Below are 25,363 nucleotides of genomic sequence, written 5' to 3' on the forward strand. Positions count from 1 at the left end.
AGGCAAAGACCCCGAGGCTGGCCCAGGATATGCTGGCGGGACTATGTCGCTCGGCTGGCCTGGGAACGCCTGGAAATTCCCCAGGAAGAGCCGGAATCAGTCGCCAGGGAAAGGGAGGTCACGACCACCACTGCTCAATATGCTGCCGCCGCGACCCTCACCAGGACAAGCGGACTGAGACACGAACGAACTTGAATGATATTTCGCGAGATGTCCTCCCCTAGTTATTCACGTCGGGCTCGCTGCTCTGCAAGATTTCCTAATAAATTATTTGGCCCATGACAATATAGCCGATAGGACAATTGGATCAAAGTGGCAGAAACGGTTCCAAAAATGTCACATTGTCCGAATTATATAGACGCACTTTTTCCATAATCCTATATTGACGCCGGGCACAAGTTTTGGTTGTGCATCTTACTTTTCAGAGCATCTCATAATCCGGAGAACATGGTATCATGATTTTAAGTTCAGCCGCACTTTGAAGAATTTCCTCTGTGCTGAGCCACTAATGGTAACGCTAATCAGCCATCGCGGGCAGAAGACGATGGTGGTGACTGCGGCCCTGAGCAACGCGAGATGTGCAGTGCTGTTGGGACGAAAACCAACGCGGACGAGCGATTGGAAAAGTTGCGGAACTGTGAAAATAAAGCGGCCAATTAATTCAAAAGAAAATCGCAGCAGCATAAGAAAAAAACCAGCCTCCGTGCACCGCACAGATTACGCAACGGCCCAGGACCCCAGCAGCCAGTCGCTTTTCCTGAAACTGAAATCGTCCTCTTCAATCACTGGTATACAATGTGCCGATTCCTCGCCCATAGGGCAACGGTACGTCTTCGTGAGAACGGGGACCGATGAGCGTTTAACGACGGGTCGCTTCCTAAGCAGGCAACGTAAAAAAAGGCAGGATAAATAATTATCATCAAAAATCCATCTGGGCCGATCCGTTATCCTGGCCAGGAGTGAGCTGAGAGCTAGTTACGGCGGCCAATTTAATTAGTTCGTGTTCCAGGAGGGCCGTGAATCTCTCTCACTAATTAAACCGGCCGCGGTGGCATCCGCTAAAAACTCCAAAATAAAATAATGAGCTGGTGGTCGACTGGAACGGAGCCCATTAAATCGCAATATCCAGGCAGTTGTACCACTAAAAAAAGTCTTTAGCCTGGTTAATAATCATTGAGTGGTCGGGCACTTGACTCGCAAATCGAAAGGCCATAAGTTAACTTCTCAGTCGGGGTGGACACAGCCCCCCTCCCCCATCACCATCACCGTCATCGTGTACACAAGTGCAGCTTTTGTGTTAATCCACTGCTCGATGGGGCCTCCATACATCACGCCGGCCGTGAGGAGAGGTTATTGGACTATACTTGACCATGCTGCCCACGACGTAACCCCACAGTCGCCGAGAGCAACCTGTTTAACAAAGGGCGGTCACCCATCCAAGCGTTACTATCCAGGCTCAGGCCCGCTTAGATTGCGAGCTCTGACGCACGTGGGCGCATTCCGGGTGATTAGGCTGTTGTCAGGGCCTCCACGAGAGCGAGAGAGACTCCCTCCAGATGGGTATTCTTGGCCTAATCTTCCACGATGTTGCCCAGCAATCTTGTAAAGAGCTGGAAGCACCCGCACGAGATACAATATATGAATTTTCTTATATATATAACGGCCCCGACTGAAATATTCCGTGACGCTCGTGCCACTCCCGGCCATTCGAGCGACTCGCTCCAAGTGCCGACAAAAGCGAAGACTGGGAATGTATAATTACATCGTCCCACCTCTATGTTTTTTTGATGCAGCTTGCAGAGGTCATGGAAGCCTGCGTGCCAGCTTGCCTGTGCTTAATTGAAAAACGGCGGCGAGCGTTAACCCCTACCAATCCACACACCATGTGGTCGGCACGAGGCGAGATTTTAATTCTAGCCGAGGTGCTCTTCAATGATACGGGATTATTGTGGCGTCACGGCGGCGAGGTGTTAACTACCTCGCCTGGTCTACAGGAGGTCGTGGGTTCGATCCCGATCCCGACCCTGACGCCTGTTGTATATTTGGAGTTTGTGCGTGTCTCTCTCTCTCTCTCTCCGTGGTCGCGTGGATTTTTCTCCGGGTCCTCCGGTTTTTCCCTTCACATTTCCACGTGATGTTAAGCCCCTTCGTTGGGCCATCAGATGTGGTGACCAGGTCGCTTCTGAAATAGAGCTACATAGCTCAGTGGGCCTTACCTGATAATATAAAAACAAAATAGTTTCGTATTATTACACAGACCCAAGTTTCGTAATTTCCTGCCCACCCCTCAATCTACCGCCTCCTCCATCGCTGCCACTGTTCTTTGCAATTCCTGGTTAAGACAGCCCGGATTTGTTGTTGTTGCGTATTTCCAGCCGCATTGGAATTCACATCCAGCACCCAGCACTTGCTACGGTCAGAACCGGCCCTAGACCTTTGGGGGCCCTAAGCAAAATTTGGTTGGAGGCCCCTTTGATGTATGATTTTTTTCACCCACTAGCTAGCAGTGACTCTAGGGGGGCATCTGCTGGCCACGGGGCCCTTTGCAATTGCAAGGGTCGCTTAGTGGCTGGGCCGGCTCTGGCTACGGTGGAATGGTTTCAAGCACACTTGACTCACCGTGCAGACGCTCGCCGTTTCGGTTCGATCTCGCGGCGCGGCAGTCACTTCCCCCCCCCCTACCCCCCACCCCCCAAAACCCCACCGCCGCCTCATTCTAAGCCAGCAGTAGAAATGGGTTACACCACAGTTAGCCGATCGCCAGGTTGCGTGTGGTGGGGTAAAGCGTGGTTGCTCACGCCTCTTCAGAGACGTCCGACCAGCGTGGAAGAGTAGGCCAAAAACACCCCCCCCCCCGCTAGTGGGGCTGTCTCGAGCTCCTTCTAGTGGACGCCATTCAGCCAGCAGGAGCGTGAGCAGATGATTGCAGGGCTGCGCCCTTACCCTCATCCAGACAACGCATGCCCCGCAGCAGCCGACATCACCCGTTTTTCTTGTAGTCACGAAAGTTGTGAGTCAAAATTGTACACTGTAACATGCTAACAAATATACATTAATAGCTTCAAAAAGTCAAAGAGTCTCCACTTGTTCGCCATCATTGTCAACACGCGCCTGGAATCTTCTCCAGGTGGTCTCCAGAGCCCCGGGGCCACGTTTCTCGTGGTATCGTTGCAAATTCTCAGAAGTGTGAACATGTTTTTTTTTTTCAAGTACCCTGTACATGCACGTGGGAGTCACGCACCTGCAATCCAGGATCTGCTGCCTCAGCACCTTGATGTACTCGAAGCTCTCGAAGCAGCAGATGTCATAGACGAGGACGTAGGCGTGGGCGCTGCGCAGGCCCCGGCACCGCGTGTCCGACCACTCCTGGCACGCGACGGGAGGAAGGCCACATGCGCTCAACCGTGACAAGCGGCGAGCTGACACCCCTCCCCCCCACTCCCTGCCACACGTTGGTTCCGCGACTGGGCTCCCACCCACCGCTTTGGTAGCACTGCTCAGGTGAAGCCCACCGAGTTATTTTAGCGTATTTTTCAGAAGCGACCTGGCCACAAACGACCCGGCTCAAAAAACGATCACATGCCGATGAACAGGCTGGCGACAAGCAGAACAGAGAGACAGAACAGAGGAGACAGAGAAAGAGAACAGAGGAGACAGAGAGAGTGAGCGAGAGAGTGAGCGAGACAATAAGCGAGAGGTGGGGGTTTACATAAAGCAAAGTCAAAAAATGAAAATTTAAAAAAAAATTACGAAATGATGAACGAAGCAAAGTGCCGAATACACCGAGCATCTTCTTGTTTCCACTGATCGTAACAAAAAAAAGGGAGCGAGAGAGAGAGAGAGAGAGAAAGAGGGACAACGCGGTGGCCGAGATGGACCGCGCACCTGGAAGGAGTTGAGGGGAAAGGAGGCGATCGGCGGCACGTCGAGGATGCGCAGCTCCATCACGCGCTCGTTCACGACGAGGGCGGGCGCGTAGACGGCGCGCGTGCGCGTCGGCGCGTACGTCTCGCCGAACTCGTTGGAGACGAACTGCCGGATGATGGACGTCTTCCCCACTCCCGGAGCGCCCAGCACCGCCACCTTGAACGTCTCCACCATGGCTCGGCCCGCTAACGAATTCACAAGACGACGACGACGACGACGAGCAACAATGACAGCAGCAATGAAACAAACAAACAAGGAAGGAAGGGAGGAAGGAGAGTGATCACGCGCGATGTCGCGTGGGATTCTTTGTTTTATATCCCGAACGCGTTTGTTCATCGGAAGCAGTTAGTTGGCGATAGGCACGAGAGTTATTCGATGTGCTTTGAAGAAGGGCCATATGCCCGAAGCGTCGATCATCATATATTTTTTATTTTAAGGCCACACACTGTTATTGACGAACGTGTTGTGTTTTCTGTATCAGACGAGAGTCGAGTCGTTACTCGATCGAGTTGATGAATCGAGGCCACTGTTATGATACATAATCGATTGTGTTGGCTGAGTCCAGGGTCAGGTGATAATCCCGAACAAAACGTGTGTCGTGAAACTCTCCTCCACCCGACATGCTGACCACTTGTCATGTCCTGAATATGCTTGGCGCAGTTTCAAGCGAAACGTCGCGTATCTAGTGGCTAAATACGGTTGTGAGATACGTCCGGACCCAACCACACCGGCGATGCTGACACAATAATACAATTTGGCACGGTTGTGCTTTATTTGGCTGTGCTGTTGACGGAGTGTGTGTGTGGTTTTATCACTTCAGCTCCAACAGCTGTCTAATTCTAATTAGTTGATAATGAATGATAAAATTAGCCACACCTTGTATTTAAAAAAATACTAGTCGTATTATGATGTCTACGCTTGTTAATGCATGAAAGTATCACCGAGTTTCAAGACTCTTTTTTAAGAGGGTTCTGCTAAGATTTTGTTTGCAGTTAAGGGAGAAATGTTGCTGCTAAATGTCATCCCAAGCAAGTTGCAGATCATTGTTTCAGCACTGGGATGGTGTATGCACGGTTGTTGTTGTTTTTTTATCGACGGGAGGAAATTTGAGAACCTGGAGGAACTCCATGCGGGAACAAGGGGGAGAGCGTTCAAACTCCACGCAGAAAGGCACCCAGAGTCGTGAATTGAACACAGGGCCTTCTTGCTGGAAGGCACAAATGTTGACACTGCACCCACCCTGTCTAGATGTCGATAACCGTGAAATGTGTTTGGATGTGATTACGTGAAACCGTCTAAACTGTTATCTCAAAATAATTCGCCGTTATTAGCCATGCAACAAAATTGCACCACTAAAACGTTGCTGCCACCTCTAACCTGTCATCTCGAGCCCGCAGACCACACCGTCAATCTTATCAGACACGTTTCAGATTCCGCCCGTAATTAGAATTTGATTCTATATTCGTTGGGTCTTTCGGTGAAGTCACGTAGATAGGTTGTTATTTTCGTTGAACCCATCTACGGGACTTTACCGAAAGACCCACAGGATATTAATTTCTGCAGTCACGAAAGCTGAAAGACAAGACGGAATCGATTATCTTTGACGGACAACGCTGACGCCGCGTGCTGTGATCGCACGCCGTCTTTGTGGTAGCGTGCTGATTATAACTGCCTGCGATTGGACGGAATCCGTCACGTGTAGCTCATTGTGACGACTTAAAACTCATTGCGCCCGCAGTTCTAAACGTCTGGAGCTTCCGTCGGAACCCGATGAAGCTCCCAGGCCGTGGAGCGAAACGATCGCCTAAACGACCGCGTGTTCGTCATGCAGAAGAACACGCGGTACAACAACAACAACAGGAAATATGAGACTGGGCTCTAAAAAAAGCTGTCTCTGGTGTGGACCAATCAATTTCAAGGACAATGCATGCATTATCAGAGTGCTGCTTTTTGTTTGCATTTTGACCACAAGTATTGTGGTTAATGCAAACATGATCCCTTGTAAAAAGGTGTCCGTCTTGTGCCAGATAAAAGGATAAAAAACATATTATTAGGAAATAACACATCAGAGAGCCGGATACCAAGACACCACCAAGGGAGTCGTCGCGCTCCGCAAGCCGCACTCACGGTTGTGACTCCAGCTACGCGTGCGTCTTGCCGGCACCATCGTGTGGCATCGTGGGCCCGTCGCTTGCCTTCGTGGCGCCGTGGCAGTCCCTCCCTCTCCCTCCGTGTCTCTCTCCTTCTCCCTCCGTGTCTCTCTCTCTCCGACTCTCTCTCGCTTTCGTCGCTTCAACAACGCGCGTTGCCTCCAGCGGTTGCTAACGAATTCGGACTCTCCGGTGCCATGTTCCGCCTCGCCGTGCCCTCGCAAGCCGCTTCCGTCGATGATGAAAACGACGATATGAACAACAACACTACCACCACCACAGCCCTTAGCGCTTCACTCGCGGGGCTCCACGCGTGGCCAAGAAGTTGCCTCTTGTGCCTGGAGGATTTCGCTGACGAAGGTGGCCACCTCGTGACGATTCTGCGATGCGCCTTTCCTGCTCGAATTGTTGAGCGGAGTACAGTACAATATTTGCTGTTGCACTCCCCTCCCCCTCCCCAACCAAGGACCGACCCAACCGCCACAAAGTCTTTGGTCGCTCGGCGAAAAAGCCACAAAGCTCCGCACGCTCTTCCCGAATGTTCCGCGGTGATGACGCGTCGAGAGGGCCGTCGGTGAAGGAAGACTGCAGTTTGCAATGCTTCGTTTCTTGAAGTTGTGCGTTTTAAAAAAGATCTACCGAGGGAGACTTTTTTCACCTTGACGCCGCTTGCCGAATCAAGGAGAGCGACGCGGTCGCGTCACGAGCAGCGCATCTCGCGCAGCCTCTTCACGACCCCGCGGCTGGCGATGTTCGCGTCGCTCTCGTTGACTTTGTCGCCATCGCTGCTTTTGGACTCATAGCGTTGCTGATTATTATTGCTGCTGCTGCTGCTACCGCTGTTGTTGTTGTTGTCGTCGTTCTTGCAAATTGGACGTCAGCCGACGACAACAACGAGCATCAGGGTGAACAAAAAGTACAAAAAGCACATGACACGGCACGTGCGGTATTTCGAAGCGCGCGTAAAGCCTCGTCGCTGTCGGATGGATTTTTTTCTTTTCTCCTGGAAGCAAAAGGGAAACACCGTCACAATTCTCCGTCTAAGGCACGCCGACAGAAGGTCTTGGTGTGAGAGTACGGGTGGCCCAAGGGTGGCCCCAGGTGGAAATTTCGGGCACTCGTGTCCTGCGTGAACCTGAAATGTGTCGATTTATTGACACTCGCAGACAAAGGTGGTTGGGTGGCTCGGATGACCGGTTCTGTGACAGACGGACGAAGCCGGCCAGCACTTGTGTGAGAAGATCTCCTGGGATAAAATGCGGGTTTCAGTCGCCCCCGATTCAACTTGTGTCCTCGAAGTGGACGCTATCGGCCCTGGTCACCAAATTGCCTGCACACAGAACCAAAAACAGAAAAAGGAGAGATCGTATTGGGTTCGCCTGCTCCCCTTAATGCAGCTAAAATAGCCAGCTCCGAGTATAAAAAAATAGTTGGGGTTGATCGCCGCGCGGAACGAACACTCTCTCTGGAGGGGGGAGATGTCAAGGGTGGTGCGCCACCTCATGTTGGACGAGAGTTCTAGGCGTGGGCCTCGCGGCGTCGAATTCCGGGAGCGTTCCGTCGAAGCGTGCGGCGATGTTTCCGCTGCCCGAATTCCGAACATGAATGTGTTCATCTCATGACACGACGCTGCGGGCACAATTGCAATGCAATTAAGGCGATGCAACAACAACAACAACAAATAAAGATGAAACGGACAATTCTCTCGAGCGAACGCCGAGTGACGATTGCATCACGTGCAGCGTCCTTCACCGGGCACGCGACCATCCCCCAACCTCTCTCTCTCCAAACGCCCTGAAATCTGAAATGGAAAAGGCAGAGTAACACACAATCATACTCATAGTTCTTTCGGTAAAGTCACGTAGGTAAAAAATGAAATTAAAATTAATAAAAATAAAACAATAAAAATCACGACGTCGTGATTTTTAAATCCTTTATATTAAGTTCACTTGCTTGCTTGCTTGCGTGCTTGCGTGCTTGCTTGCTTACGACCGTGCAAATCTTTCGGTCGTTTTTTAACCCACTTCCCGTGATCCAATCGAGCTGACATTTTGCACACAGACTCGTTGTGCGTGACAATTAATTTTCGTGAAAATGTTTTTCCAAAATTTTACACTGTTTAGGGGGAAAAATTTAAATATTTAATTACCAATTGCTTAATGGTGGCAGACAATCATCTGACCCATAGGTGGCAGCCACCTCAAGCCAGAGGACGAGAGGACTCTAGCCGCCACGCATATAAAGGATTTATAGTGAAAAACGTAGTTTTTACGGGTTAATTTTTATTGTTTTATTTTTATTAATTTTTATTTCATTTTTTACCTATACGTGACTTTACCGAAAGAACTAAGAGTATGATTCCTTGCAGTCACGAAAGCTTCAAATCTAGAACACACAAATCAAAGCAAAGGTGGCGTTCCGCGTTCCTTGAACTCCTCAACCTGCACCACGACGGGACTCAGACGGGCAACACGGAGGTCCAGACAAGCTGGCACCTCCGCCGTCGAGTGCCTGAGTTCGTATCCGAGTATCAGGCTCTCCGTGATTTAAACGGCCAAGGGCTTCTGCAATTCCAGTGATTTTTAAATCCTTTATATTAAGTTCGCTTGCTTGCTTGCTTGCGTGCTTGCTTGCTTGCTTGCGTGCTTGCTTGCTTGCTTAGGACCGTGCAAATCTTTCGCTCGTTTTTTAACCCACTTCCCGTGATCCAATCGAGCTGACATTTTCCACACAGACTCGTTGTGCGAGACAATTAATGTTCGTGACATAAAATTCCCAAAATTTTACACTGTTTAGGGAAAACAAATTAAATATTTAATTACCAATTGCTTAATACTGGCAGACAATCATCTGACCCATAGGTGGCAGCCATCTCAAGCCAGAGGACGAGAAGACTCTAGCCGCCACGCATATAAAGGATTTATAGTGAAAAACTTTGTTTTTACGGGTTTACTTGTTAGTTTTCTCCCAGAACTGGGGGCTGAGTGCCCCAGCCGCAGGTAATTGCCGGGTTGCAACTTACACTCGCTGACGTTCATAAACCCGTGCGAGAGACCCGCTGCGTCAATTAAAAGGCCCGCGAAAGACGGAGAGATACGAGCCCTGCGCTCCGTAATCCTGAAACCGGCTGGCGGAGGAGAGTGCGATTGACATGCGAGGATCGAACATCGGATGGTGGTGATGATGATGATCATGTTAATGACAGTGAGAGTAGCGATGATATTAATGAGGAAGTTGTGTAATGATGATGATGGTGGAGATAGCCTGATAATGATGATTATAATGTTGATACAGTCGTAACCATGACAATAATTACGATGACCGCAATGATTGTATTGCGATGATGGTGTTGATGATGATGAAAATGAGGCACCGTGAACTCGTGGTTGTGACGACCCCCACCCACCCCCACCCGTGAGCACGCCACGTGACCTCGCTCGCAGTGTGACGTCCTCGCGTCGTTCACTCCGCACAGAGGGGCACAGCGAAACTCTTTCATTTATATTTTTCTCGGAAGCGTCGCTGCATGTGGACGTTTATTCTCGCTCAATCATCTGCCTCTAAGCCACCGTCTGTAGTGTGTGTGTGAGTGACTGTGCGTTTGTGGGGAGCGGTAGTGTAGCGGTTAGCGTGCTGCACTACGAACCTGGCGACCCGGGTTCGATTCCCACTCACGGCCAAAACACCAGTGACGATTATCTGAACCGGTCCTGGGCCTCCCCTAGGTCGACTCAGCCTCAAATAAGTATCTGGTGCGATGTGTATACATCGCCGCTAGGGAGACAAAGGCGGCCGGGCGTGGTGTTGGCCACCCACCCCCTTGTGTGCTGTGCCGGCCTTCATAGGTGCTCACTAACAGCACTTGCCCCTAGAGTCTGTTAAGGCTATATGGGGGATCTTTGTTGTTTGTAGTGTGTGGGGAGAGAAGCGCTCTGTGCTACGAACCCAGCGAGCCGAGTTGGATTCCCGCTCACGACCAATACCAGTGGCGATTTTATGAACCGTCCCTGGGCCTCCCCTTATGTCGACTCAGCCCTAAATTTAGTCTCTGGCTCGGTGTGTTCACATCAGCACTGGGGAGAGAGACAAAAGGCGGCCGGACGTGGTGTTGCCCACTTGTGTGCCGTGCCGGCCTTCATAGGTGCTGATCGCGCTTTGCCCTAAGAGTCTGCCTAGAGCTGTACGTGCACCCCCCCCCGCCTCGCACGTATGAATGTGCAAGGGCGCATTTTGTTCGGCAGAGGACCGCTCAATACAAACATCATCATCCCCGTAGCCTCGCATTCCAGCCCTGTAGCTCACCCCCACGACTCCGAGCCCCTCCAAGCAATACGCTTCGCATTGCCATCATAGCCGCCGCTATATTTAGATATTAACTCGCTCGATCTATCGCCCCCCCACCTCCCCACCCACGTCCACCACCATCGCTGCCACCTCTATTTCAACCCCAGGCTCTTTGCGTTTCAATTGTTTTTTTTCTTGCAGCCGCATTGGAATTCACGCCCGGCGCACGGCGTTTGCCCGTGGCGTGGTTTGTGAGCGGCGAGCGGCTCTGCGATTGCGAATGCAACGCGGACGGAGCTCGTGGCTCGGGGGGGGGGGCGGCGGTGTGGAGCTACGTGAGAGGCGTGCATCTGCGAGTGGTTTTGAGCAGCGAGACAGAGGGAGGGCTGGGAGAGAGAGAGAGAGAGTTATTCCGTGGAGCGTGGTCACATCGATGATGATAATGACGGTAATGATGATGCAAGAGGACTGTGTCACGGACATCGATGGAAATCACTCACGTTCCTTTCTACGTTGCTAGGAACTTTTCCATCAGCCCGAGAATCTTAACCTGGAAGCCTCCCCTCCTGCTGCTGCTGCTGATGGTGACGACCCCAGCTTCAACACCGCCGGTGAAGTATCCCAAATGCAGCCAAATTATCCCAACCTGAACGGATTTGAGCACCGAGTGAGTGCCACTGCCGCACAATTTGTGTGATAATAAAACCGACACATCAGGACAGCGCAATTTGTATTTGTATGATGTAACCTAGGGGACGTTGTACAATTCCGTAATTTCACTGCAGGATGGAAAAGCGCGTTAAGGACCCACAGCGATAACGATTTCCCCCGGAATCCATGCACATGACGGTGGGAGCAAAGCGCTGTTAGCGAGCACCTATCAAGGAAGATGACACACAAAGCCTGACACAGACAGGACAACGAATACAAAGATCCCCCGTATAGCCTTAACAGACTGTTGGGGCAAGCGGTGTTAGCGAGTACCTATGAAGGCCGGCACGGTACACAACAACACGTCCAGCCGCCTTTGTCTCCCCAGTGGTGACGTTTACACACCACGCCAGGTACTCATTAAGTGTCGACCTTGGGGGAGGCCTAGGACCAGTTCAGATGACCGTCACTGGTGCTGGCCGTGAGCGGGACTCGAACTCGGGTCGCCGGGTCTGGAGCACAGCACGCAAACCACTGCAAAGACAAAGATCCCCCGTGTAGCCTGTAACAGGCTGTAGGGGCAAGTGCTGTGAGCGAGCACCTGTGAAGGCCGGCACGGCACACGAGGGGGTGGGTGGCCAGCACCACGCCCGACCGCCTTTATCTCCCCAGTGGCGATGTTCACACAGCACCAGGTACAAATTTGAGGCTGAGTCGACCTAGGGGAGGCTCAGGACCAGTTCAGATAATCGTCAATGGTGTTGGCCGTGAGCGGGAATCGAACTCGGGTCGCCGGGTTCGTTACGCAGCGCGCTAACCGCTACACATACAGCGGAACACACACACTCTGTGATCACCCACTCAATTGAGCATTGTGGCTTTGCCCATCTCATGTTCACAGCCCAAGGCAGCGGTGGAAATTCCACATCCCTACGATGGGAGCAACCACTGTCTCCTTCCACCACACAAAGTGGTGCTCATTTTTAGCAACCCTGAAAGGATGATGGGCCGAGTCAACCCCCAACCAGGATATCGACTCGCAACCTACCGCTCGCTCGCCTGAATGGCCCCCAGGGAGGGCTGTCGCTCGAACAAAGACAAATGTCTCCCGGGTAGCTTTAAACTGTCGGAGCAAGTGCTGTCAAGGGGATGGGTGGCCAGCATCACGCCCGGCCGCCTTTGTCTCCCCAGTGGCGACGTTTTACACAATCCACCAGACACGCATTTCAGTCGACCTAGGGGGTTCAGATCATCGTCCCGGGTGTTGGCGAACGTGAGCGGGAATCAAACTCGGGTCTCCCCGGTTCGTAGCGCGGCGCGCGAACCGCTACACTACTGGGTGGCCAGCACCACGCCTGACCGCCTTTGTCTCCCTATTGGCGATGTTTACACACCGCACCAGGTACTCATTTCAGGCTGAGTCGACCTAGGGGAGGCCCAGGACTGGTTCAGATAATCGTCACTGGTGTTGGCCGTGAGCGGGAATCGAACCCGGGTCGCCAGGTTCATAGCGCAGCGCGCTAACCGCTACACTACCGCCCCCCATCACACACACAAACACACACAGACACACACTCTCTCTCACACACAGGCAGACAGAACAGGCAGGCGCACGCGAGTCAGTCGCAATGCCCCCCCCCCCCGCGTCAGGGCCAATCTGTTCCGCTGGCCACGAATCAATCAGCCCTGGACTCAGAACGCCAGACACAGCCCCGCGGGCTATTTATAGCATCTCCCATGGCACAGGAACACACGGGGCAGATTCTGTGCAGGTGCAGCGCTGCCATTGCTGGCTCAAGCCAATTCCTGGATGGAGGGGCCCCCCCACCAGAGGGAGGTCGAGACAGCCATCTCGAGAGGGGTATTTGGCCTACTCTTCCACGCCGGTCAGACGTCTTTGGAAGATGGGGTGGTGGGGGGGGGGAGTAATATCCATACTTGACTCCACGTGCGCTTCGAATCCAGCCGCCACTGGAGGCGAGCGGGAATCGAACTCGGGTCGCTGGCTTCGAAGCGCGGTGCGCGAACCGCTACACCACAAAGACCCCCCCCCCCCCCGCATATCCTGTAACAGACTGTTGTTGGGGCGAGTGCCGTTAGCGAGCAGCACCTATGAAGGCCGGAACGGCACACGAGGTGGTGGGTGACGAACACCACGGCCGGCCGCCTTTGTCTCCCCAGTGGTGACGTTAACACACACCGCACCAGTAACTCATTTGAGGCTGAGTCGACCTAGGGGAGGCCCATGACCGGTTCAGATCATCAGCAGCTACACTACCGCTCCCCACACACACACACGCGCACGCGCGCGCTCTCTGGACTGGGCATCCAACATTTTCGCTGTGATAAAATAGCCGCCGCGCTGGAGAAAATAAACACGGGGCCTCGGTTCAATTATTCACGAGATTTATCCGCGCTGTGCATACATTCATCCCATTACATGGGACTCATACCTCGTAGAGACGGGTGGGGGGGGGCTCGAAAGGCATAAGCCCCGGATTATTGGGGTCCGCATGGCAGGTCTCTTGACCTCGTGGCTCGCTTGGTTCTCCCCAATCCTTCTTGACCAGCACAATTGTAGGGAGGGTGTTTTCCAACAACAGCAACAGCAAATCGCCAGTCTAGCACTTAACAGCGGTAGGGATGAAACGTCTGGAACCAGCGGGGGATTGCCACGTGCTCCGTGCTTGACCCCTGCTCGAGTCTGTGAATCGGCATCAGCTGCGTTCGAACGGTTTGGCCACAGGAGCTGAACTGTAGCCGCATCTGGTGGCGGCGTCACTGCGCTCGGCTGCATCGCATTGCGATAAAAATTAACCAGTAAAAACAAAGTTTTTCACTATAAATCCTTTATATGCATGGCATCGGTTTTATTTTATTATTCATTTCTGTTTATCTTGAGTAAGAGTTTCATTTTTATCACATTGGTATTTTAAATTAAATATGAAAAAAAAATTCCTAAAAAGTGGAAAATTTTGGAAAAATGGTTTTCACGAAAATAAATTGTCACGCACAACGAGTCTATGTGCAAAATGTCAGCTCGATTGGATCACGGGAAGTGGGTTAAAAACGACCGAAAGATTTGCACGGTCGTAAGCGCGCAAGCAAGCAAGCAAGTGAACTTAATATAAAGGATTTAAAAAGGGGCACCACAGTTGCGATAACGCACCTCGTGTGGACTCTGAGAAGTAATATCCGGGGTGGGGGGGGGGGGTTTGGGGGGGGGGTCTTCCGTGGGGGAAAAGGTGGCGACCCCGTCGACTCGCGGTTTCCTCCACGGGCGCAAGTGTAAGTGATGTGTCCATCGATAAAACACGACGACGAGGGGACATTTGCCACGCGGTGACTTGGCCGGCGTGCGGGTTGCACGTTCGCGCGTGCGCCAATCGGTGGCGGGTTTTTTGTTTTGTTTTAAATAAAATCGCTGCTGCTTCTTCTTGGTTCTTTCGGTAAAGTCACGTAGAATGGAAATAATAAAAATTAAACTGAATACAATAATATTATTTTTTATTATTTTATTACTTCCATTCTACGTGACTTTTCCGAAAAAACCAAGAAGATGAATCCCTGCAGTCACGAAAGCTTTAAATCGAAAATCTCTGCTGCTGCTGCTTGATTTAAAGCTTTCGTGACTGCATTAATTACTCTTTGGTTCTTTCGGTAAAGTCACGTAGAAAGAAAACAAATAGAGTACGACGTTTCGGTGGCAACACCCGTTTGTCAAAACATAAAACAAAGCAGCAGCCCCAGCAGACCCACCTCTCTCTCTGCCCCCCCCTCTCTATTTAAGGCCTCGACAGAGGCATTGGGTCTCTGTGTGTCTATGTTGTGTCTCTCTCTGTCTCTGTGGTGTCTATCTCTGCCTGTGTCTATTACTGGTAGGAACCTCCTGGTTACACCAGCCCACAGGGGATTATTGTGTCCGTCCGTCGTGCAGGGAGGGGCTGGGTGGGGAGGGAGGGGCTAGGTGGGGAGGGGCTGGGTGGGGAGGGTGGGGCTGGGTGGGGGGGTGGGAGGGGTGGGGCTGGTCACCCCGTGGTGCCCTTATACAACTCAACGTTTAACCTACTCACGCCGGCTTGTGCCCGCCCTCACAGTCGGGCATATTTGCGGAATACACCACGCCCTGGCCGTTGACCCTGACCATTGACCGAGCAACCCAACGTTCCTACCAGCTCCCTCCGCAGGAATGTGTTTGTGTCTCCGTGTCTGTGTTTTGCCTCTCTCTCAATTTTAGTTCTACCTGATGACGGTTGCTTGTGTTGCAATCGAAACGTCTTACTCTATTATTTATTTATTTTCTACGTGACTTTACCGAAAGAACCAAAGAGTAATTTCTGCTGCTGTTGTTGTTATGACGGACTCGGGTCATCCCGGGGTCACAGGCTCGAATGAGACAATGGCGAGCCGAGTAATGACAGCCTCTTACCAGATGTCTGCCAGCTGTCTGATTTGCTGTCTGCCTGGCCTTGTCTGTCTGTATGCATATCCGTCGGAATATCTGCCTATATGCATGTCGTGGTGGTCTGGACACCCATTTGTCAATCTATCTGTCTGCATGCGTTTGTCGATCTGCTTGTCTCTCTGTCTGCCTGGCTGTCCATGCGTCCATCCATCTGTGTCCTTCTGCCCTCTCTGCTTGTCTGTCTGCCCTCGTGTCCACCTGCCTGCCTGCGTGCTTGCCTGCTCGTCTGTCTATTTTACTGTCTGCCTCGCCGTTACTCTCTCCATCTCTCTGTCTGTGTGCCTGCCACAGTCAATAGCGGAGGGTGCATAGCCCTCTCTCTAATAGACATTGCGAGCAACACTGTACCCCGTGGCACTGTGCGCACCACGGGAATGGGAGTAGAGTCAAGGATGCAATGCACGGGGCAAGCGACGGGGACGGGAGAGGGGAGAGAAATGATGGGAAATAGAGAGAAAGCCAGGACATGGAACGGAGAAAGGGGAGCAAAGGGGATGTTCCATTCAATCTTTACCAGGTAAGGCCCACTGAGCTGTGTAACTCTGTTTTCAGAAGCGACCTGACCATAAATGTTTGCTCAACGAAGTGGCTTATCACGTGGAAATGTATGGCAGCCAAACACTCTAAACGCGTGATGTTGTTTCCAAACGTGGAGGGAAAATCCGGAGGACCCGGAGAAAAATCCACGGGGGGAGACAGAGAGAGAGACACGCAAACTACAAATTTCCAGCAGGCATCGGGGTCGGGATCGAACCCACGACCTCCTGTGTACCGGGCGAGGGAGTTAACATTTCCTCGCCACCGCGGCGCCCCATGAGCCTGGGGTGCAGGAAGAGGCGTGTCTCCAGGCGGCGTCTGTTTTCACAGCCGGTGGCGGGGAGAGGGGAGGGACTTCGAGTGTGTGTGGCCCACCCAGAAGTCACGTGATTTACGGGAGGCTGAAGCTGTTTTGTTTTATTTTACTTTCATTACTTTTAATGTTTTACCTACGTGACTTTACCGAAAAAACCTGAGAATATGAATCATTGCAGTCACGAAAGCTTCAAATCTAGAATAGGCTGAAGCTGATTTCGGCAGCTATGTACGAGATCTAACCCATACATTCACGAATTATGAAGCAGCTGTTGTTGTTGTTGTTGGTGAAATTGTGCTGTTGTTGAGTTGCTGACAGCGGCGTTAGTATGTCGCACACGCGCGCGCTATTTATAGGGCGCGCCGCGGCTCCAAAGACGTCGAGCGGAGCAGATCGCCCCACTGCACTGCCAACACCGTGAGCAGCAACAGCAGCAGCAGCAGCCACAACAACAGCAGCGACAACAGCAGCCACAACAACAACAGCAGTCACAACAGCAGCCACAACAACAACAGCAGTCACAACAGCAGCCACAACAACAACAGCAGCAGTCACAACAACAACAGCAGCCACAACAGCAGCAGTCACAACAACAGCAGCAGTCACAACAACAGCAGCCACAACAACAACAGCAGCAGCCACAACAACAGCAGCAGCGACAACAGCAGCCACAACAACAACAGCAGCAGCGACAACAGCAGCCACAACAGCAACAACAACAGCAGTCACAACAACAACAGCAGCCACAACAATAACATCAACTACAACACCAGCCACAACAACAGCAGCTGCAACAGCAGCCACAACAAACAGCAGCAGCCACAACAATAACATCAACTACAACACCAGCCACAACAAACAGCAGCAGCGACAACAGCAATCACAACAACAACAGCAGCCACAACAACAACATCAACTACAACACCAGCAACAACAACAGCAGCTGCAACAGCAGCCACAACAAACAGCAGCAGCCACAACAACAACAAACAACAGCAGCCACAACAACAACAGCAGCCACAACAAACAGCAGCAGCCACAACAATAGCAACAACAACAACAACAGATGCTACATCAGCCACAACAATAGCAGCAGCTACAACAACATCAATAGCATCAACAACAGCACTTACAACAACAGCAGCAACATCAGATACAACAGCAGTAATAGCAGCAGCAAGAACAATACAAGTAACGGCAGCAGCTAGGATGCAGCAACAGCAGCAGCAACAGCAGCAGCAACAGCAGCAGCAACAGCAGCAGCAACAACAGCAGCAGCAACAGCAGCAGCAACAGCAGCAGCAACAGCAGCAGCAACAGCAGCAGTAATGATGATGATGGCAGAAATCGCAGTAGCAGTAGGGGTGGTAGAGCATCACAACCTGCGAAATAATGATGATGAGTGTTGTGATGATGGTGATGATGACGACGATGGGTGGTGATGGTGGTTGTAGTGTCAATGATGATGTTGATAACGATGATAATTGCTGTCATGGCAATGATGATGGGAGGTGGAAGTGTCAGTGGTGATGGTGATTGATGGCGGTGGTTTGTGGTGTCAGTGGCAAGAATGACGTTGGATGTTGCGGTGATGAGGATGGTGGTGGTGGTGGTGATGATGGTCGTGGTTGTGATGCTAATAATGGTGATGATGATGGTGATGGTGATAACGATGATGGTTGTGATTTCACTTCTGATAATTATGATGATGATTTTGATAGTTTTGATGCTGAAGATGCTGCTGCCGATTCTGGTGGTGGTGAAATGCTGATGAAGATGGATGTGACAACGATGGTGATGATGATGGTTATGATTTTCCTGCTCATAATTATGATGATGATTTTCATAGCTGTGATGCTAACGATGCTGATGAAGATGGCTATGACAACGATGGTGATGATGATGGTTATGATTTTCCTGCTCATAATTATGATGATGATTTTGATAGCTGTGATGCTAACGATGCTGATGAAGATGGCTGTGACAACGATGGTGATGATGATGGTTGTGATTTTCCTGCTCATAATTATGATGATGATTTTGATAGTTGATGAGGCTAACGATGCTGATGAAGATGGCTGTGACAACGATGGTGGTGGTGGTGATGATGCTCGTAGTTGTGGTGCTGTAGCTCATGGTGATTGCAGATGGAGATTCTTGTTGCGATTATAATAATAATACTGTTTCTGCTGCCGATGTTGGTGAGTGTAATGATGCTACTGCTGATGACGATTGTTGATAAAGATGCTGATGATTGATGATGATGCTGCAGCTGCTTGTGATGGTGGTGGTTTATGATTCTGCTTGTGATGGTGGTGGTTATGATTCTGCTTGTGATGGTGGTGGTTATGATTCTGCTTGTAATGGTGGTGGTTATGATTCTGCTTGTGATGGTGGTGGTTATGATTCTACTTGTGATGGTGGTGGTTATGATTCTGCTTGTGATGGTGGTGGTTATGATTCTGGCAATGCTGCTGCTGATGGCGAAAATTATGTCATCGGTTGTGATGTTACTGCTGATGGTGATGATGGAAATGGCAGTCATGATGATGATTATGCTTTGCAATAGTGATACGGTTTGCTGCTACTGCTGCTCATAATGATGGCAGTGATGATGATGATGGTGATATTGGCGGTAGAGATGTTTGTGTTGCTGCTACTGCTGATTATATATTTTTTTAAACACAATTTCTGAACACTGGCCCAAAACCCAAAACGTCAAAGGGCCAGCGACAAACGTCACTCGTACCAAACCTTGCAATAGACACGATTGTGTAACACATGTTTTCAATTGAGCCAGGCTATTATTGTAAGAGCTTCGGGGAAAAGAGACGACGGTGATGGGAGCAGGGAATTCAAAAGTGGAGTGGCGCGAGGGCAGAAGCAGAGAAATAAGTGTTGTGATCTGCAGCGTGGGTGATTGATGATGAGTATGCTGCTGGTTATGATGATGATGATGATGCGGCTAGTGCTGATGATTATGTTGAATACGATGGTGGTTGTGATGCTGGCGATGTTACTACAGGTGATGATACCGACGAAGACCACAACGGTGGAGGTGCTGGTGATCATCACGTTCGTGGAAGGGACATTCATGCAATTGACGCCGCTGCTGCTGCTGCTCCTGATGATTCTTATGGTGATGATGGTGTTGCTGATGATATCGGTGGTAGAGTTGCTGCTGATGATGATACTGCTGTCTGATGATGATACTGCTCTTAATGATGATGGTTCTTATTGGTGGTGCTAATGATGTTAGTGATAAGAGCTGCTTATAATGTTGCTGCTGCTGCCATTGATGCTCGTGGTTGGGATGGGGATGTTGCGGCTGATGATGATTCTGGTGGTTACGATGCTGATGCTGCTGCTGCTGATGACGCTTTTAAAGATTATAACGAGTCACGCATCACCAATCACAGCACGCGCCGACACGCGCCGATGTGCACAATGCAGGGATAGCGTTCGATCAGATTCCTAACCTAATGGTTCATCTCTATTGATTATCGCAACCGTAATGAATTGCGCAAAATCAACATTCTCATGGCAAGCCATTAAGCTGTGCGCGCGCGCGTGCCGTATTCATCTTCGGTAAAGCCGCACCGAGGGGGGCGAAAGGCAGCAGTGCATGACATGTGTGCACCAGTGCGCGTCCTGGCAGTGCACGCAACATACACGGGGGGTACTGGAAACTGTTGCTGGACCAGCATCATCATCATCATCATCGTCGTGAGCAGTAGCACGTTCATCAGCAACGGCAACATCGTCCATGAGCAGCAGCAGCAGCAGTAGCATAGCTGCCGTCATCAGCAACAACATCATCAGCAGCAGCAGTGGTATCAGCAGAAGCACCGTCATCAACAGTTGCAGCATTATTAGAAGCATGAGCAGTATCAAAGGTAGCAACCTGCATCAGCATCATCATCAGCAGCAGTAGGATCAGCAGTGGTTCGTTCATCATCAGCAGCAGCAACAACAGCATCAGCGGCAAGATATGAGTAGCAGTAGCACCCTCGCCGTATTCATCAGCAGCAGCAGCAGCTGCTGCAGCATCATTATCAGTCGCAATGACATGAATGCAATCATCATCCGTTGCAGCAGCAATAACTGCAGTAGCAGCGTCAACAGAACAACATGCGCTACAATGAATTATCAGCAGCAGTTGCAGCATCACGAGTATAACCATCACAGTTAGTGTCATCAGTAGCAGCAGTGGAATAAGCTGTATCAGCACCATCAGCAGCAGCAGTATCAGCAGCAACGCTTTCGCCACTGACACCATCATCATCAACACCACCATACTAATCAGTGTCACTGTAATCACCAGCATCATCAGCAGAAGAATCAGCAGCATCATTATCACGAGCAACAACGTACTTACCAACACTATCATCATCAGCAGGACTATCAGCAATAGCACCATCATCATCATCAGCAGTATCAACACCAACAGAAGCCTCACTGATATCACCATCAGCAGGACTATCAGCAATAGCACCATCATAATCATCATCATCATCAGCAGTATCAACACCAACAGAAGCCTCACTGATATCACCATCAGCAGGGCCAGCAGCATCACAAGAATCATAACAATCAGCATGGTCTTTGACCAGCATCATAACCACCAGCACAATCACGATCAGCAGCAGCAGCAGCAGCGTTGTATATCAGTGGCCTAAGGTTATGTGCCCATGCCTGATAATGATGATGATGTATGCGTAAGCAGCACGTGTGTATATAAAGTATGTGGAATTGTATATAACGCATGTCCACATCGTACCACGTATAGACGCACAAACATCACAGTAGCCCGCGTACTAAGTAGTGGTACGCAGCGTTTTGCATGTGTGTCGGCACGGTAAGTGATAAGACACAAACAGTCGACTCAAAACTCAACACATTCCTCAATAACACTGTGGACTTAAAAGGAAAACAGTATACAATTTGCGACGTTTCAGGCATTGGCCCTTCTTTACATCACATACAATGGGCTGCAGCAGCAGTGTCATCACAACGTGCTATGCAGAAGGGCTATTGCCTGAAACGTCGCCTGTTATATATGTTTTCCTTTTAAAGGCAGCAGCAGTATCCACGTGTACATATGTGCATGTACATGCATGTGCGTACACGTACGGATGTGTGTACATGTGTATGTTTATACATGTGTGTGCACAGGTGCATGTATACTTAAGCATGTGTGTACATGTGTATGTATTACATTCGCGTGTGTATACATGCGCATACACGTGCACCCCCGATTAGCATGGCTGGCTACGTACGGTGCGAACGAAGTTCAACATACATACATATGTATGCGCATGCATGTGTGTATACGCGCGCACGTAAAACATATGTATGTCTATCTGTGCGCGTGCATGCATGTGTGCACACACGTGCACGTGCGCATATACGAGTGCACGCATGTGTGTGTGTGTGTGTGCACGCATGTGTGTGTGTGTGCACGCATGTGTGTGTGTGTGTGCACGCATGTGTGTGTGTGTGTGTGCACGCATGTGTGTGTGTGTGTGCACGCATGTGTGTGTGTGTGTGCACGCATGTGTGTGTGTGTGTGTGCACGCATGTTTGTGTATGCATCTGCACGCATGTGCGTACACGTACATGCGTGCGTGTGTGTGTGTACACCTGCATGCAATGTACGCGTTGCCGCGTACAGGAGAGCGTGATTTCCTCACCTGCATCTCTGCCCTGTCTCTCTCCACCACTGATCGAAGCCGTCGTCCGCGCGCGAACAGGAACGTATAAATACCACGCACGCGCGCACGTACTCACACACGCACCCTCTCACTCACTCACACACACAACCCCTAACGCTATATATATAGCCACGCCACCCCGCCCGGTAACAATAACGCGCCAGCCAGCATCTGTCGCACGCACGGCCGCTGCAGTTGCTCTGCTTCGTATTGCGGCTGCTGCTGCTGCTGATGATGGTGGTGGTGGCTGGCTGGATGCTGATGATGATGAAGTGTTACTATTGCTGCTGCTGCTGCTGGTGGCTTGGTGATGGTGGTGGGGGATCTCAGTTCCTCGCTGGTTTGACGTTGCTAATAAATAAATAAACCATCGCGCAAATTACATTTCAAATGAGCAGCTCCTCCTCTGTCTATTGCCGTCGGCCCGGGGAGTGCAGCCGTATGGCGTGCGGTATTGCGCGGCGCGGGGGTTGGTGATGGTGGTGGTGCTGGTGATGATGATGGTGGTGGTGGTTCTGGTGGTGTGCTGGTAGTGCTGGTGGTGGTGGACTATGGGAACCGGGGGGGGGGTTGCTCGTATTAATGCACCCCTCCCCTTCTCCACTCCCCCCCCCCCCATTCCCAATCCCCATCGTATCATTCCACCCCGCCTCCCACTCCCTCCAATCTCGAGTCCCCCTCCCGCCCCTTGATGCTTCTCTCGTCGCGGCAGCCCACCGGGTCGGGCTAAACACGCGGCATATTCATTCATTACAAGTGTCTGCCTTCCGCTCCCTTCTGAGTGATGTTGTACTCTACTTCTACTGCAACCCCCTACCCCCCGTTACCCCGTTCTCCCCGCCTCCCTTAACGTGTACCCAAGAAATGTGTGTGCGGGTTAGCGAACTCCGAGCCAGTCCTGAGCCTCCCCTAGATCGACTCAGCCTCAATTAAGTACCTGGTGCGACGTGTAAACATCGCCACTTGGGAGACAAAGGCGGCCGGGCGTGGTATATGCCACCTACCCCCTCGTGTACCGTGCGGGCCTTCATAGGTGCTCGCTAACAGCACTTGCCCCGAAAGTCTCTTAAGACGAAACGGGAGGGGGGGGGGTTATTGTCCGTGTGGTGCCGTTTGAAGGGTGGGTGTGGTGCCGTGTCTGGGTATTTGTGCGATGTGTGGGGTATGTGCGTGGGTGTGGGGTGTATATGCGGCGAGGTGTGTGGGTGTGGGGTATATGTGCGATGAGGTGTGTGGGTGTATATGCGGCGAGGTGTGTGGGTGTGGGGTGTATGTGCGATGAGGTGTGTGGGTGTACGGGTGTGTGTGGTGATGGGGAGCGGTAGTGTAATGGTTAGCGCGCTGCACTACGAACTTGGCGACCCGAGTTCGATTCCCGCTCACGGCAAACACCAGTGACGATTATCTGAACCGGTCCCGGGCCTCCCTCTAGGTCGACTCAGCCTCAAATGAGTACCTGGTGTGGTGTGTAAACATCGCCGCTAGGGAGACAAAGGCTGTCGGGCGTGGTGCTGGCCACCCCACCCCCTCGTGTACCGTTCTGGCCTTCATAGGTGCTCGCTAACAGCACTTGCCCCTACAGTCTGTTAAAGCTATACGGGGGATCTTTATCTTTGTGGCGAGGAGTGTTCGTGGGCGCGTGGTTACAGTGCGCAGTTAAAAATTCCGTGAGTGAACTAAAACTGCTTAAGGTGGGTTGCGTGCACTAGGTGCCAGAGGTGAGGTCAGGGTTATGGTCAGCGGTGGGGCTGGCGTTAGGGTCCGGTTTAATTACGGCCACGGGAAGGACGAGTGTTTGAGATCATCTGGTTGGGATGTTGGGCAGGGCTCGGATTTGCTCGGCAAGTAGGGCTCGGGGAACGGCTCGCGTCCGGTTGACAGTGCCCAGTGTGATGAAGTATGGCCACACAACCCCACGGCATGAAGGGAGGCCTTCATCCAGCAGTGGATTAAAAAAAAACTACTATGGATTATTTCATTGCAATTATGAAGCGATTGTTAGCGAGCGTCTATTCAGCTAGGCGTGGTCAGCACTCTGGACAGCGGCACGCGCACCCAAGCAGCTTCAGTTTATCCACTATTCGGTGATTATACCAATGTCAGCCAAGACGCCTGTGTGCTATGAAGAAGAGCCATTGCCCGAAACGTCGCCTATCATATACATTTCATTATGAGATCGTGTTTATTGTCGAATGTGTTGAGGTTTTTTTGTTATTTTGTTATTCGTGTTTGTGCAATGCCGGTGTCCACAAATCCACTGTCCAAGGTCATTGTTTTCGCCGGAGTCTACCTAGCGGAGGCACAGGCTAGGTTCAGATTGTTGACAACTGCCACTCGTGCTGCTGGATGAAGGCCTCCCCAAGCCACCGCCGTCTCTCACGGACTTACGATGTAAACAATCCATCCAACACCTGCACACAAGCTGACTGCGATTGCGCCATCTCTGGCGCGGGTTGGATGTCCTCTTGAACGCATTCGCCCCTTTAGCTGCCACTAAGTAATTGGTCTCGACCACGAGCCACTCAACTTTTCTTAGCAGTCACCACGATTAAATCAATGAGAAACACACAGAGGCACGCGTAAATGAGAGAACACACGCAAGTTAGGCAATGATGTTTTCCTAATTTTTGTTGAAATTAGAGAAATACAAACGCATCTACCTTCTGTCACTAACACTGCCTTGTAACTGCCCAATAAATAGTGGTTTCATGTTTTGGGTGAGCATGCAGAGAGTTTCCCTGGCTCGTCATAGTGACAGCCAATCAATATTTGTGGAATTTAATCTAACTTTTGCACCTTGCTGTTTGAAAAAATTACGCAAACACTTGCTGGCAGAGTGTGATCTACGCCTCTGTTAGGCGTGACTTGTGTTTGGCACGGCTTGGTCCTCTGTGCTTCCTCTGACCAAGGCCGGATGAAGATTGTGTAGGCCCCTGGGCTACAGGTACTGTGAGGCCCCCAGTAATATTTTCAAAAGGAAAACAAAGTTAAATAATATTATTTGGCGCTTTCGGTAAAGTCACGTAGATAGAAACAAAATTAAGTGAATACAAATATGTGTGCTATGAAGAAAGCCATTGCCCAAAACGTCGCCTATCGCTTGTGTTGCGATCGAAACGTCATGATATTTGTATTCACTTTATTTATTTATTATTATTTTTCTATACTCTTTGGGTTTTTTCGGTAAAGTCACGTCGGTGAAAAATTAATTAAAATGAAAACAAATTAAATTCAATTAAATCACGACGTTTCGGAAGCAACACAAGTAAACGTCATCAGGTGTTGACTGCTCCAGCAAAATTACTGAGGCGTCTGAGGA

General features: G+C 50.8%; 1 protein-coding gene across 1 annotated transcript in view; it reads right to left on the bottom strand.

The window, feature by feature from the left end:
• The window catches only part of RASL10B (RAS like family 10 member B), a 28,307-nt gene extending 5,713 nt beyond the window's left edge, over positions 1-22,594 (bottom strand). Inside the window, exons 1-5 of the mRNA XM_078873711.1 lie at positions 22,024-22,594; positions 7,577-7,706; positions 6,055-7,407; positions 3,886-4,112; positions 3,242-3,366 (exon numbers count right to left, since the gene is read on the bottom strand). Of these exons, the coding sequence (XP_078729837.1) occupies positions 3,242-3,366; positions 3,886-4,112; positions 6,055-6,094 (392 nt within the window). The 5' untranslated portion in view covers positions 6,095-7,407; positions 7,577-7,706; positions 22,024-22,594. The remainder of the gene's footprint in view (positions 1-3,241; positions 3,367-3,885; positions 4,113-6,054; positions 7,408-7,576; positions 7,707-22,023) is intronic.
• Positions 22,595-25,363: the final 2,769 nt, after the last annotated feature.

This window comes from Lampetra fluviatilis, chromosome 37, assembly GCF_964198595.1.
Source record: "Lampetra fluviatilis chromosome 37, kcLamFluv1.1, whole genome shotgun sequence".
In the NCBI taxonomy this organism is placed as follows: Eukaryota; Metazoa; Chordata; class Hyperoartia; order Petromyzontiformes; family Petromyzontidae; genus Lampetra; species Lampetra fluviatilis.